General features: G+C 35.5%; 1 protein-coding gene across 1 annotated transcript in view; it reads right to left on the bottom strand.

Moving 5' to 3' along the window:
* Positions 1 to 5,475: 5,475 nt before the first annotated feature.
* Positions 5,476 to 16,564, bottom strand: part of LOC122797037 (histamine H3 receptor-like) — a 475,949-nt gene continuing 464,860 nt past the window's right edge. The window contains 1 exon segment of the mRNA XM_044065811.1: positions 5,476 to 6,261. Within this exon segment, the coding sequence (XP_043921746.1) occupies positions 5,476 to 6,261 (786 nt within the window).

The raw sequence follows: 16,564 nt of genomic DNA, 5'->3' as shown, positions 1-16,564 counted from the left end.
AAATGTAGATGTGAGGTGCAAAGAACATGTTTATAAAAATATAGCATTTTATGCATATGTAACTAGAAAAGAAAGATAGAGTGTCTGTTTTATCAAATATTACACATTGTGGTAGTTAACATGAAAATTATAATTGCAGGGGACATTAATTGTGATATTAGCGGAAGATGTGAAAAGAAAGAGAAATATGTAAAAAAGCAGGAAGTGATAAAATGTGGTACATTAGCTGTGTGAAACAAAATTCAAAGGATTTATACAAGGGGGGAACTTCAATCTAAAACTGATTGTTTTGTATTATTGGAAGACTTGGTAGGAGTAGCAGATGATTATACAGTTGTCATAGGTTTTTTAGACCATTTTGCAACATGGATGGAAGTGATGGAAGAAAGGCAGTATACTGACAAAGGGAATTAAAAGACTAGTTGAGAAATTATATGATGAAATTGTAGAGTGGGGAGTATTGCAGTTATGGAAGGATCACATAACCATTAATTACTTCTATAAAAACTGGTCGGAATGGTGGATTGAATTTAAAAAGGATATAAAACTTTTTTTTTTTAATGAGGGGATGATGTAAGAAAGGAAGAGAAAGTGAACTATGGGAACATTTATAGAAATATATGAAATAATTTAAAGAATAATACAAGAGAGTATTATGATATTGAAAAAATAAATATATAAAGAATTTGAGAGAAAAAAGGCATTACTCGTTAGGCAGAGATATTGTTTCCAAGGGAGAAGGGATGAAATATCTGCATATTTGGGTAAAATAGGAAAGGTGGAGGGGAAATGAAAAATCTAAAAACATAAGTAAAAAACACAAAAGCAAATTATGAGCACTGTAGTTCAACATGTGGAAAACCTGTATAAGAATAAAAAGATGGACAATAACATAGAATGGAAAAAAAACAGAATAAGTCAAAGGAAGAATTGAAAAAGAAATTGGTGTTAGTGAATTGGATGAAGTACTTAGGAAAGTAAATGTTAGCTCAGTATCAGGCTCAAATGGTATATAATATGAAATATACAAGAAATTAATGGATTGGCACAGAATATTTTCTAAATATACTGAATGAATGGTTGAAGGATTGGTTTGTTATGGAGAGTTATATAGTGGAATATTAAAATTTATATGGAAAAAAGATGAGAAGAACAAAATAAAGTGGAGACTCATCACACTAAGTAACACAGATTTTTAACATTTTTATGAGAATAATACTGAGAAGAATGGAAGAAAGGATAATGGAGAATATGGAAGAATGTATATTTGGTATAAGAGTGGCGGGATGTCATGAGCTGTTATTTGTTGTGAGAGAAATTGTGGATGACATAAGCAAAAGGGAGGGCATGAAAATTACAATAGGTGTTAATAGGACATTTGATACAGTGGCACATGATCCTTTGTGGGATGTTATGTAGAGGTATGGGATAGGCAATAGAAGTAGGAGAATGTATATGTCAACATATCAAAATAAAAGAGTAACAGTGTTAGTGAATGGATGACTGAGTAAAATAGTATGCATGAAGTGTGGTATAAGACAAGGATGTCCCATAAATAGAATATTGTTTGCAATGGAAATGAAAGCAACAGTGTTGCTACATATGTGATGCAAAAGTTGCTTGTGATTGCAGTAGTTCTGACATATGCAGATATAGTTGTAGTTGCTAAGAAAAAAATATCGATGAGGAAGGTGCAGGTTTGTCTGAACTGATATCTGAAGGAAATGAAAATTATCTCGAATAAAGATTAAACTAAGGGTTTTGATGATGTGGTGAAAACAGGGAGTGTGAATTTTTCAATGAATGAAATGTCATTGCTAGGAATAAAATTTGGGAAAAATGATGTAGCGGTGATGCAATGGGATGTGTTGATAAAAGAAATGAGAGGAATACATCTGCTGTAGAGGATGAATAGATTAGCATTGTGGATGAAGGTTTATCTGGTGAATACAATAAATATAGGAAAAACAGAGTAAAATATGCCAGATGTTTATATTATCCCAGAAATATATGAAAATGAAATTGTGCAATTGTTTTCTTTCACATGGGGTTCAAGATTTAACGCACTGAAATAGAGATGTGTTGTATAGATTTACCATCAACTGGTCAACTAACACGCACATTGACATCCTAAAGGTAAAACAGTGTTTGTCAAAAAATAAAACTTCAACTACATACTACATATGTGCCAAGGAAAAACCTCAGTATAAGCAGCTTTGAAATATTGCCTTTTGTAGGAATGCAAGCCCCCCCTGCACCTCCAACTTGGGGGGCTGCAACCCCACCTCTCTGCTAACTACATATGCTAACTCTGAGAATGAAATATCCCTGGAGAAAGGGAATATTTCCTTACCTGGGAACTGACTGTCTAGCACACTTGTCAGCTATCTGTATAATCGACCAGATGGCATCAGTTAAATAGATGTTGACCAACCTCCTGTTGACCAAATCTATGGAACCCATCATGTATAAGTGAAAATTAAGAGGGATTGGAGTTATTAAATCCAGTTGGCTATTTTGTTACTTTAAACTTCTATAGAGAATTCATGTGGGTAAATGAAGAGAATAAGAATTTAATAGAATGTTTAAATATAAGTACAAAAGTTGTAGGAGATGATGAGAATACGAAAAGGAGAAAAAAGAATGTATAAATGAAGAAATAAAAAGCTATCAAGAAAAAATACTAACATAAAATTTAAAAATTGATGATATAAAAAAAGATAGAAGACTGTGGTGTAATAATATGATGAAACAATATGTTTATGTGGTATAATAATACGATGAAGCAATATTTTTATCTAAATTCAAGGAACATTTGTGCTACTAGATCAGATTGGCTGTCACTGTTATTATAAATCCTTGCTATGTACAGAGGCCCATTGTCTTCCAGATATTCTAATAGTTTTTTTTTTTTTTTGGAAATTCTTTTCTTTTTATTTCCTTCTGTGAAGGCTAAATTGACATGCCAGCAGTGCGCAGAACACACATATTCCTATTGCCCATGCTTCAGGCACCCTACATATTTCTGTAGATTATTAAAAATATCAGTGAATTATATTTCTATTTTTCTTTTTCTGAAAAAAACCCTAAGATGAACCTCATACTGCCAATTGCCTTAAATGTCTTTATTTTTTTGTTCATTAGGGTACTTTCTTCAGTGAAAGGACAGATGCCCTATTTATCATAGTTTTGAGTAGTGTTCAGACTTAATGAACCTTCTTTTTCTGCCTTTGTGAACCCAGAGCTGAAGTATTTATTCAAAAGCTATGTTTGTCCAATGCTCAACAGCTCCATTGTTTTTACTCTGAAATATATTGCTCACAAACAAATATAAGATTAATGTGTTCCTATCATGTTGTCGAACTTTTAAAAGTTCAAACATCATATGCATGACACCATATGATTGAACTTTTAAAAGTTTGAACATTTCAGTGGAGATCCCCGTACAGTGCGGCAATGGAAGTTTTTCATTGTCTGCACTGTAGTGTGATCTCAGGGATGTGGTGGGGTGCAGCCCTCTTTGTGGGGGGTGCAGGGAGTTTAGCATCCCTTCTTAAGCTTTCAGGTAGGTTTTTTCCTGTTTTTTTGTTATTTGATTTTCGAACATTTAAGAGTTCGAACATATGGTCTCGACTATATAATGTCGGAACTTTTAAAAGTTCGATTATCTGATATAGACCCAAGATTAACTACACTGGAATTACTTCTGTTGCAGGCTGCTTTCAGTAATGCTTAATCTGAACTTTAAAATTTTAGCCCTCACACTATTTCTGTCTAACTAAATATTCTTCTCTTTTTAACTCATTCACTTCAATGGAGCTCAGGAAGTTTGCACTGTAACTTCCAATGGGAGGAGCCTAAGCTTTCTAACAGAATCAAATTATGCCCTCACATTTCAGTGCTCATATCTCTGGAGCCATGGGGGTTATGAAAGAAGTATTAATGGCAAAGTCTTAAGCACAAACTATTTTTATAGTGGTAGTATTCTTTAGATTCCTAGTCTTTAACCAAAATTTATAAGCCAAAGTAAACACAGTAACTATTACATTTGTAATATTTTGTAAACAACTTACAATATTTGGTATTTTTCCGTTATCAGGGCAATGCTTGTAATGAGTGCTTGGAATCTTATCCTGTGCTCGCAATTGCTGTTGTGAGTACCAAAAATTGTCCCTATCTTGGGGCCTTTGCTCCCACATTATTTATGACTTTGTCCAGATTTCTTGCACCAAGAGGTTGAGAGGTATGGACTGCCAGTGTATTGATACATGAGAAGTAAAACTAAAACTAAAAAGACTTGCGAAACTAACATGCGTAAGTATATGTACAATGTGATCACAATATGCAAGTTCTCATTAACAAAAGCTGCAGTTATGAGCTGCAAATTGCATTAAAAAAAGGACTTCCTTGAATCCCTATTCATTTTGTAGTCCACGTACACTTGCTACTTCATTGCGGAATGTCAGTTCCTCAGTGCTGGTTCCACAATTTTAAACTCTTTTTTAAAGTGTATGTATGATGTCAAAGAGAAGGTGGAAATGTGATCAAGTAAACACATGTGATTGTATGGGCTGAACACACCTATACTAGAACTATGTGATACTGTGTCTGTATTTTGTAACCACAGAATTCTAAAAAAACATCATTGAGCATTTTATATCGATCCTCCAAAGAACACTTCAACAAATTAACTATTTTATCCCTCTTTTTAAATATATTTTGGACGGTAAATCAGAAATGCAAAAATAATACAGAAACTGAACAGATCATACTGGCCCTCACATTTAAAATGAATTTATGGTAGTTTTCCATTATCAAACGCTCATTCCAAGTGTCGCCCCAATAACAGAAAAGTACCCAATATCTCAGCAACCACTCAAGTTACACACATACTTTCAGCAGTATTTTATTTATCTAGCTGAGATCTTTTGTATGAGGCTAAGGGGGTCTGCCTGTGTTAATTGATTGCCGAAATATTTAGAAAAATGTGAAAATTATATCTAATATAAATTAATATAAAAACAACAGTTAATATCTATCTACCTGCACTAGACAGAGGTCAAATATAAACGCACTTGAGTTTGCTACTGGGTAAGCTTTCAGATGAAATATTTTAAAACCTTTTACATAGCTTGGTTTTGGAATGACTGATGCAAATATGAACATGCAATATTTGACGACTAGAGGTGTCAGTAGGAGTTAACTGCAGATGGAACTGGAGACGTCACTGGGATGTAATGAGTTAACATCACAAATCCCTAGTTATTTAATCTAGTAAAAGACCCCTGTACACAATTACTCCAAACCTATTTTCATGTCTCTTCTCTATGTGCCTTCCATTTGTCTTAATGACTACTTAATCCCACCTTAAAAACATACTCTTCTCATGATTCAGTGTTGTATCCTTAATAAATGCTATGAATATCTGATATGCATGGATATATACAATACATAATGTATGCATCGTATATCAACTTATTTAAGGTTGAATATTTTGGAGAATGCTCTTCGGAAACTGTTATGGCATAATGGATACAAAAGAGGATTTACAAGAGAGTTTATCCACATAATCCAGCCTGTGATCCAACTCCAGTAAAGTTCACTGTCATTCCAGTTTATTGAATTAATAATAGCAAACAGTGTATATGGTGCCTGGCAAATGCCAAAAATACTAATAAGCAGAGCAAGGGACTTTGCAATCTTTTTGTCCTTTGACAGTCTTAATGCAGAGTTTTGAGATGGTGTTTTCTGCTTATCCACTGTTGATGAGATGTGCCCATTATTGGCATCATTAATGATTTCATCCATGTTTTGCATTGCAAGGGCTCTATCAGAGCATGTATTAGTAGTGGAATCTTTTGACCCATAAGAACAGGGTAGGTTTTCCTTTAATGAAAACTTACATAGTTTTATAAAAGATAAAATTGTTTTTTCTCTTTTCCTTTTAGAACTTAGTCGCATCTTATTAATTACTTTAATTTGCTTATTTTTACTTCGTTTTCTGATATTCCAGTATATGCTTAGATTGAAATAACTCACACTGAAGAAGGGAATGAAACAATTACAAGTTAAAAAGCAAACTAAAAAGTACCAGCTTTATGTAAATTCAGCAAAGCACTGGTCAGAAGGTACTTGTGAATATCCAGTGATAGAGTCCCAAAAAATTAGAGCTGGCCCATAAATTATAAATGCAAACAGCCATACTGCAGCAATATTGGCAATGCTGTTACACATTTTCTCTTGCTGAGCTCTATGTGCAACCTGAGAGAAGACAAAGAAATACAAGTTACTAATGGAACTGTAAAGCGCATAAGCAAAACTGTAATCTAAAGCATTTAGTGTTTTGGCTGTTCAAAAAATAAACCATGAGTCAAATCATTAAAATCCCAGTTCCCCTTCACTGTAAGTCTTAGAATGTGCAGACCACAAAAGTATTAAATCAACATCCTATCTCATCTTTGAATAAGATTAGATGGCAAGTATACCATAGAAGAAATAGAGATAAAAATCTTATCTACCAAAATAATATAGAAATTATAAGGCAAAGTGTGGTCTAGTGTTCCAAATGTGACTTTGTCATATCCCATGTGCCATTTTCTATTGATGCTAGCTTGTCTTTCATTTAACAAGAAATAATCTAATAAGGCAGCAAACAACTGTCAGTTTGCCTGAAAGCAAAGGTTTTTTTTTTTTTTTTTAATGAGTGAGTGAGAAATGAAGTTAACAGCAAACATATATTGCCATGACTAGTACAGATGTAAATCATCCAGTATTAATAATTTATGTATACATGTGTGTGCATGTGTGTGTGTGAGATGGCAGGGCAAAGATGAGTCTCAGAGTGTGTGGGTTGGCAGGAACACAATCAAAGCACTTGTACTTGCACTATGCACTGGCATTCAGGACAAGATGAGCACCATGCATAGTAGAGGAATATTCAATGTCACCACCCAGACCATGTGAACTACCTCTGCTAGGAGTTGCACTGCTAGTTCCATGTCCATGGGTAGAAGTTGGGGTGCTACCTGAATGTGAACAATGTCTACTAGAAGAGGTTTCATCCTGAATGCATCCATGACCACAACCACATGGTCTACCACATCTGGGTATGGAAACTTAAATCACCAGTGGTGCAGTGGAAGTAAACCCACGATGGTAGTGGGATTTGGTATGGCCATCTTGGCTAACATCTGAGGATGTAACAGCTCTCTGGAAACTTGGATGTTGACCTTCCTCCAGCTGACATTCCATTACAGCCACTGCAAGATCCAGTGTGTCTTTCATCTGGTCCAAGGAGGTACCCATATCGTTCAGGTATTCATGCATGTCAGAATGTATGACATACAATACCCTGACTAACTCTTCTGAGGCTCTGGTGAAACTTGCCTGTGCTACACGACAGCCCTACACATATGTTAGGTGGCATCCACTGACACACCAACTGTCACTCGTCTTGTACATCTGAATAAGACAAAAAGGCTTGGTTGTTCATTTAAGTAGTTTATTACATACAAACACTTCAGGATGGATGGCAGGAACATTAAACTTAAATGAACTAACTGACTGACTACTACACATATGCATGCTATCACTCCTGCTGCTCACTCAAAATGGCACTCTTGCTTGCACATGCTCAGTACTTATATGCACATGCCCACTGACTGGGATGTTTCTAAAGGTATATCAAACACTCTGATCTACACCCTCCTTCTTTACTAAGCTGTTTCATATTTTAACAATGGCATTTGAATAGGCATGCAATTATACAGACAATAATAAACAAACAACAGTCATGTCCAGAACTAGATCTGGAAATGTGACCTGATCTCATAATGTAATAGCGAGGGCTGGCTTTAGCAACAAGGACAGTTAGTGGGGAATTTTCTACTTCAGGACTTTCAAGAATGTTCTCAGGAACAGGGATTGCTGACTGAATATCCTCTGGAATAGGAACATTGGACAAGTCACTCTGAGAATTAGACTGTTGTTCCAATAGTAGTATGAGCAACAGGTCTTATAAAAAGAATCTACAGCAGTGGTGCACAATGTCTGGCCCTGGGGCCAAATATGGCTCTCAACGCAACACCATCCGGCCCTCAGATAGTAACCAAAAATTTTTAAAAAAGTGAAAAAATGCTATACCTTAATCCAGTCATGCAAATGTACTTACTTAACTAATTTACTGCAGTTGTGCACACCTCTAATTTTAGCTGAGGAAGTAACTATTCTTTGTTGTTTATAACTTGTAGTCTGTAAACAGTAGTAACCTTCTGCAAGAGTTTGTAATATGTCATGGCTGCAAGCCAGAGTAAAAAGTTAAATGCAAAGTTGATGTAGAAAACAGGCAATTTCATGACTGCTGTCTTAAGTAAAAATGCCAGTCATCTGTACGTATTGTTGACTCGTAATGACTTACTATGTATTGAGGTGGCTCACAGATGCATTAAGAATTTGTGTAGTGGCCCTTCCTACAAAAAGGATGTGCACCACTGATCTACAGTAATTTTTAAATATGCTACCAATACATGTAAATCCATACGAATTGCTGAAAGAATCATTAGTGGGCACATTGCGGGTGCTGTTAAGAGCACTTCTGGCTGACAAAGATTGAAACAATACTAATTTCATGAACTTTAATCGTACTTTCACTTAGGATTGGGGTCTATTCCCATCACGGTAATAGAAACCCAAAGGATTTGGAGAAATTAAAAAAAGGTGAGAATTAGAGTATTTTTTACAGGCAAGATTCTGTAACACTGGCACAGACAGCAGTAATATAAGTTTCCAATTCCACCTAAATTCCATTCCTTGTGATGCCATGATGTACAGTCAAGGCTCTTCACACAAACTTTTCACAAATCCAATGTAATCAAAACCTTTTGTCATCTACATCCTTACTATCTCTCCTTTCAATAGACTGAGCAGTTGATGGTCTTAGCATAGTTAGGCTTCTGGGACAAATACTTTTTCAGCAGTTGGGCTTTTACTGTTTTGTTGTTTTTTAGCACATGGAACCAATAAATTGCTACTGATTGGTAATGTTCTGATTTGTCTCAAAAAAAAAAAATACATTTTCACAGCACCAAGTATAAGAAATATAAAATGGTTTTAGTATTCAAATTTTTTCCACGACAGGCAAAGCTTTTGGATAAAATCCTTCATCAGTGTTCCACGACAGACAAAGCTTTCGGATAAAATTTTATCCAAAAGCTTTGTCTGTCATGGAAAAAATGTGAATATTAAAACCATTTTATATTTCTTATACTTGGTGCTGTGAAGCTATTTTTTTTTTCTTTTGGATATTTGGATGTTTTACAGCTTTGCTTTATCCCAGTGGTGCTTTTTTCTGTTTTTGTTCTGATTTGTTTCGACACAAGTCTTTGGATGATCATCACAAAGAATGTTTCTGAGATTTAGCAAGTTTAGAAAAACATTGATAGTCACATTTGGTTCTCTTTAACAGCTATTTTGTACTTTGAACTGCAATATCAGCCAATCCATTTCACTGTAGGTACTCAGGACTACTCGTAATATGAATAAAGTCCCACATTTCAGCAAATTGATTGAACTATTGACTTGATACAGTGCGCCATTCTCAGAAATGACTCTCAGCAGACTACCATGGACAGAAAAATGTCTCTTCAACTTAAAGACACTATTCAATGTTAGGTTAGGAAGTAGGTCAATCCTGAACTAACTTGAATAAGTGTCTACTAACACCAAGTAATGTTGATCATTCCACTCAAAGAAATCTGTGGCTACTGTCAACCAAGGTAGTACAGGATTCTGGCTTAAAATGAAGTGGTTCTTTTTGTTGATGTGGTTTGTACTATTACATGCAGAACAAAATGAAAGTACTTTCTCAATACCTTTTGACATAGAAGGCCAACATACCAGTCCTCTCGCCCTTCTTTTGGTGGAATCAGTTCCTGGCTGCCCATGATGCAAGATCTTAATGTACTCTTGCTGCAAGGATTTTGGAACAATAAATTTTGGACCCTTCATGACGATACCATTGTCGGATAAAATCTCATCTCTGTAGGGAAAATATTGCTGCATATATACTGGTAAATAAGATTGCTTTGAAAACCATCCTTGACTGATAAAGAGCTTCTGGAGAATTGGATCTGAAGCTGTGTGAGTTCTAATCTCATTAAGACATGTGGAAGAAAAATGTCTCACTTCCATGACTTCAAATCAGGTTGCACATTGTCATACTGTTCTGTGGTTTTCCTGGGCAATCGAGATAAAGTATCAGCAAGATAAAGAAGTTTGCCTTTTCTGTAAACAAGATTGAAATTGTATTTTTGCAATTTGAGCTTCATGCATTGCAGTCTGGCAGGATCAATGTGCATTGGCTTTCTCAAAATAGTGACTAGAGGTTGGTGTTCAGTTTCTATCTGGATAGGTCAGCCATGAATATAATCGTGAAACTTCAAACATGCAAACACAATTGCCAAGAGTTTTTTCTCAATCTGGGCATAATGCATCTTGGTTTGGGTAAGAGTTCTCAATGCATAGGCTACTGGTCAACAGTCTTGAAGAATGACTGCACCAAGTCCAAACTTAGAAGCTTCACAGGACAGAGTAACTGGTTTACGAAGATCATAGTAGTATAGACGGTGGACTAGCAATTTTCTGTTTCAGGACATCAAATTTTCTTTGGTGTTGTTTTGACCAGGCCATGTAACATCTTTGCATGTCAGCTCTCTTAATGGTGCTGAAAATTGACTTAAATCTGGAAGGAACTTGCTTAAATAGTTGACCACGCCAAAAAAATATATTGTAAGGCTTGGAGAATGGCTGGAGCTGGCATCGCGAGAATTGCTGCTTGCTTGGAAGGATCTGGTAGTAAACCTAAACTGGTAAACAAATGACCAACATAAGTAACTTCTCATAGCCTGAATTTACACTTCTGAGGATTCAGCTTAAGACTCACTTTATGAGCTCCTTCCAGAACTTTCTTGAGGTTTCTATCATGTTCGACTTCATCATTGCCTCCTACAGGAATATCATCTACTGTAATAGCATATGGATAGCCAGAAAAATGTTGTTCCATCACACAGTGCACGACTTCACTGGCAGAATTTATTGCTTATGGTATTCTCATAAATCTGTACCTCCTGAATGGCATTCTGAATGTGGTTAGCAATTATGATTTTCGGTCAAGCAAAATTTGCCAAAATTAACTCTTTGCATCTAAGACAAAAAAACAGTGGCATTTGGCATGAGGTCAGCAACCTTCTCAGTTGTGCACATAGGATGATGAGGTCTGTTTAATGCTTTGTTCAAGTCTCTTGAATCAATACATACTCTGATATCTGAGCTTTTCTTATGAGCTACTACCATGGAAGATACCCATTCAGCTGGTTCTTCTACTGGACAAATTACTCCTTGCTGCACCATTCTGTCTATCTTGGCCTTAACTCTATTCTGCATAGCTACTGGAAGTTTCAGTGTTTGCAAAAATATCATCATACTCAGAATAAATGGTTTGGGCAAACTTTTAACTGTTCTCATTCAAGCTTACATGGCGGACGTCTTTATTAAATGAAAGCAGGCCCATTTTCAAACTGTCTCTGAGGCCTAATAATGACTGCATGTGCCTCTTGACTATGTAAAACTGCAAGTCAAAGCTGTTCCCAGCAGAGTAACATGAAAGCACCACTGAGCCTTCGGTTTAAATCTCTTCACCATCACAAGCAACAAGCTTCACACACTTTGTCAAATCAAGTTGTTCTGCAGCTCTTACTCTAGCAAACGTTTCTGCAGACATAACATTGCACTTTGAACCAATATCTACTTTGAGCTCTATGTGACTCCCATTAATCTGAACAGTACAAAATATTTAATTCTTTGCCCATAAATCTACTGCATTGACTGTTTCGCCAAGCACAGTCACATCATCAACATAAAAATTAAGGTTGCAGCGTTCTACTTGATCAAGTTGCTTCTTTGGATGCTCTCTTTTAATGAAATAATGTGCCTTATTTGATTTACAAAACCTTTTGAAATGATTCCACTTATTGCAAGAATGGCACTGCTGACCAAAAGCTAAGCACTTTTCTCATTTTGGTTCATGGGTGCCACCACAATTACAACAGTTGACTATGAGACTAGCTATAGGTTTTGCTGAGTCACCCCTATGCTTTGCTGTATGTCCCCTAGGCCTTACTGAGGCTGCTCTGGGTTTTGCTGTTGTGTCCATGCCCTTAGGCCTGTATTGTTTAACCTCATGCTGCATACTATCTACATCAGCTTTGAAAGGTTCTGGAAGCAAGCTTTTCTCATTTGCAATCATACTTGTGTGCTTTTCTGCAAGCTTGTACATCTGACAAATCTCGATGGCCTTGTTTAACATTAAATCACTGTCTCTAAGTAAAATCTTCTCAATGTGCTATTATTAATACCATACACCAGTCTGTCTTTTATCAACTCATCTCTCAAATCGCCAAATCTGCATGCTTTAGCCTTATTTCTAAAGTCAGTTATATATGCTGCAAAGGTTTCACCAGGATTTTGATCTATTAAGTTCCTTTCCATTGTAATATTTGTTTGGGGGTTACACGTTTCTCTAAATTTGCTTTAAGCATTCAGGGTTTAAGCCAGTACCACAATGTGGCAGCCTTCCTCTTCCCCTACAAACACAGCAGGTGCATAAACAAATAAACACTCTCTTTCAATGGCTTCTGAACTAGCTAAATTAAGCAGAAAAAATGCCTTTGTACATGCGTCTTTGTCAGAAAATGCAGCCTATAAGAAAATATCGTATTCCCGCTCAAACACTCTTCAATTTTCTGCAATATTGTTATGAAACACAAGGAGTGCAGTCTACAAAATCCTGCTGCCATGACCAAAAATTATAGTAAAATACAATGCATTCTTGGCCTTTGTAATTATGTACTAACATGCACACACACCAGGTATTTGTAATAATATTTAAATGCACAATAAACTCTTTGAAATACTGTATTCTGCAAAATTCTCTTGGAAATGACTATACTTTACAAAATAACTGCACTGTAATACTGCACACACTTTCCAACAATTTGCACACTTTGGATACTTCAAATAGCTTTAGTTTATACAAAAAGTAGTACATAGCGAAAAATGTGGTCATTTTTTTTATATATTTTATGCGGTTGAGATACTGTTTAGAACATTTTCATAATTTGCAGAATGTTTTTATCGATATGTCTCAGTTTTGAACATTTAGGTTAATTCAAAAATTGCTTTGAGCATTCTGAATGCTTCATTTCATATTTGTTGCATGAAAAATCATTTAAGCAAGTTTTAGTACCTGGAAATGATTTCTGACCTGTTTTCAGGTTGTTGGAGCAGTAAGGACGATGCACTTGTGTATTTTCCTCTATTTCTAACCTCTTGCCTCATGGTTCTGACTTTGGATCACATTCTGACACCATGTCACTTGTCTTGTACATCTGAATAAGACAAAGAGGCTTGGGTGCTTGTTTAAGTACACAAAAAAGGCATTGTGGCTCTCAAACAAACTTTCTTTATTCACAAATGAATGGTAAGCGCTTTCACCGGCTACAATACGCCAGCTTCTTCAGACCAAATTCAAACAGATTTAAAACAGTCCCCACTCGTTTTATATACTATAAAAGTACTCAATTAGTAAGCTAATTAATTAATGACCTTACAAGCTGTCAAATTAAGACTTTTCTTAAAAAAATGGTACTTAAAAAAGCCATTATTTAAAAATATATATAGAATATTGAATGAACCAACTTCATAAGCCGAGTTATTGATATTAAGTAAGTAAAGTGCAAAATATGTGCAACATATATCTTATTGTCCATTTTATCTAGACATAAAATATCAGATATTGTATAAAAATTATTTATATGTAATACATTTATTTATACACATATATAAATATATAAAATTACCAGTTCCTACTAATAAGAATGGACCAATAAATAATATCCAAATGCCATATATATGCCCTAAAATTGCCCTTAAAAATCATCTAATCCTAGGCATAAATATGTCTATCACTATTAAACTATTATTCAGGTATAAAAACTTATTTACCTACTATAAATTCATCTATTTAGAGCTTTCATTTTAAGAAGGCAAATGTAAATAAATGTATTACATATGAATCATTTTTATACATCATCTGATATTTTATGTCTGGATAAAATGGACAATAAGATATATGTTGCACATATTTTGCACTTTACTTACTTAATATCAATAACTCGGCTTATGAAGTTAGTTCATTCAATATTCTATATATATTTTTAAATAATGGCTTTTTTAAGTACCATTTTTTTAAGAAAAGTCTTAATTTGACAGCTTGTAAGGTCATTAATTAATTAGCTTACTAACCGAGTACTTTTATAGTATATAAAACGAGTGGGGACTGTTTTAAATCTGTTTGAATTTGGTCTGAAGAAGCTGGCGTATTGTAGCCGGTGAAAGCGCTTACCATTCATTTGTGAATAAAGAAAGAGTTTCGTTTGAGAGCCTCAGCACCTTTTTTGTGGATTTACCAGTTTATGTTTTTGTTTTTGTTCTGCTTGTTTAAGTAGTTTATTACATAAAAACACATCGGGATGGATGGCAGGAGCATTAAAATTAAATGGACTAACTAACTAACTTACTGCACACATGCATGTTATCAGTCTAGCTACTCAGTGAAAACGGCACTCTTGCTTGCACGTGCTCAGTACTTATATGCATGTGCCCACTGACTGGAATGCTTCTTAAAGGCAAATCACACACTATGATCCTACACGAACATTAGTGTAAGAGTGGAAAGCATGCCTCTTCTGACACCTCTGTGTAGTACTTCACCCTCACAATGGCTATGGGTGAAACTACCAGGTCTGCAACTTGAGTAACAACACTATCTTGACCAGTAGTGTCACCCTCAATGTATCCTATCTCAGATGGCTGTTTGTCATGGGTATAGATAGACATACTGACTGTGTCCAAACTCTGGGCAGGGGATGTAGGAGACACAAACTCAGTGTCAAAATCAGACTGCGCCTCTTTATCATCACCATCATCATCAGAGTCTACAGATACTCTGATATCAGGCAGCTGGAGCTCCATAGTACAAGTTGCAGGCTAACCTGTGATTACAACAATAAAACACAACATAAAGAGAAATTACATACATTAGTAGGCCGAAATACACTTACCTGAAATTCAGATAACTGAGATGAAAAGGCCAACAGCATGAGAACACCAACATCCCGGAACACCAACTCACCACTCCAGGTAAGCAAACGCTTGGCCATCTTGTCGAGCTTGGACCCTTATCCTGTGGTAGTGGGATCTTGGAGTTGGTATATTTACTTAGGGAGGTGTGGGGGGCAAAGCCCCCACATTGGTGGGTTTGTTTTTGTTGGTTTTTAAGGATGGTCAAGTGTTTACTTACCTGGAGTGGTAAGTCGGTGTTCCAGGACATCGGTGTTCTCGTGCTGTCAGCCTTTTTATCTTGGTTATATGGGTTTCAGGTAAGTGGTATTTCATTCTACTGAAGTAAACCTATACGTATGTCATTCCTGGAGCATAAGCTGTAGAAACCCTTGGGTCGTCTTTCAACTTTGCACCTATGTCCAGCATGACACTGGCTTAGCCTGTTTGGATGCATGGATCTCTTACTGTAGACAAGAATTCCTCTGCCTCACTGAGTGGTGTTTCAGTAGCAAGACCATTGTTTATGCCCTGAGATGTTCTTATAATACATTTTATTTGGGAGAGAGCAAAATACTTTTAATGTCAGGTTGATTGAACACATAAGAGACATTGTTAGGAATAGAAAGGAGAGCTTGGCAGCTGAGCATTTTAATAAAGTACATGGCAGTAGATTTGCAGGCTTAGTGAGTACTGTGCTGGAAAAAATATGACAATGTGGACATTAAAATAAATTACTTTTTAAGGAATATATATATATATATATATATATATATATATATATATATCTTGAAGTATGATACTTTAACCCCTAAGGGGTTAAAAATGGAGTGTAATTGGAGGCTGTTTATTTAATGATTTTATTATAATGTTTAATTATGTATTTAACTGTTTAATTGGTATGTCTATTTAAGGCAGGTGTATGTTTGTGAAAGATTTATTCCTTGAAGGCTTTTTTGGCCGAGACAGAGGAATCAACTATTTTGGTTACTGGCTGGTCGTTTTGTTTCTATTTTTTTTCTTTTTCCTTTTTCCTGTGGTTGCACAAGTATATGGAATTAGAATGTTACCAAAACATTTGTTTCTTATATTCATATGTCTGTTTACTGTTTTCTAAGGACATGTGGGCAGAAGAAAAATGCTCATTTTCAATACAAGTAAATAAGCCTCCACTAGTAACAAACATTAAAAAAACCCGACAAAAAGGAATTACTAAACTATAGTCAGCAATCAGGTAAGCCATGAAAATTTTTTTTTATCTGTGTTTCTCTTCTGGTGCTTGTTTTTTTTGTGGTTGATATGTCTAAAGAAGCTAAAGTATCCGGATTTAAAAAGTGTGACTCGTGCTGTCAGAAAATGTCTTTGACAGACGGGCACACTAGCTGCGTTT

The sequence above is a fragment of the Protopterus annectens genome, chromosome 3.part0, assembly GCF_019279795.1.
Source record: "Protopterus annectens isolate FY-2018-M chromosome 3.part0, PAN1.0, whole genome shotgun sequence".
NCBI lineage: Eukaryota > Metazoa > Chordata > Ceratodontiformes > Protopteridae > Protopterus > Protopterus annectens.
The sequence above is the reverse complement of the archived record's forward strand: the minus strand, read 5'-3'. Positions and strand labels throughout refer to the sequence as shown.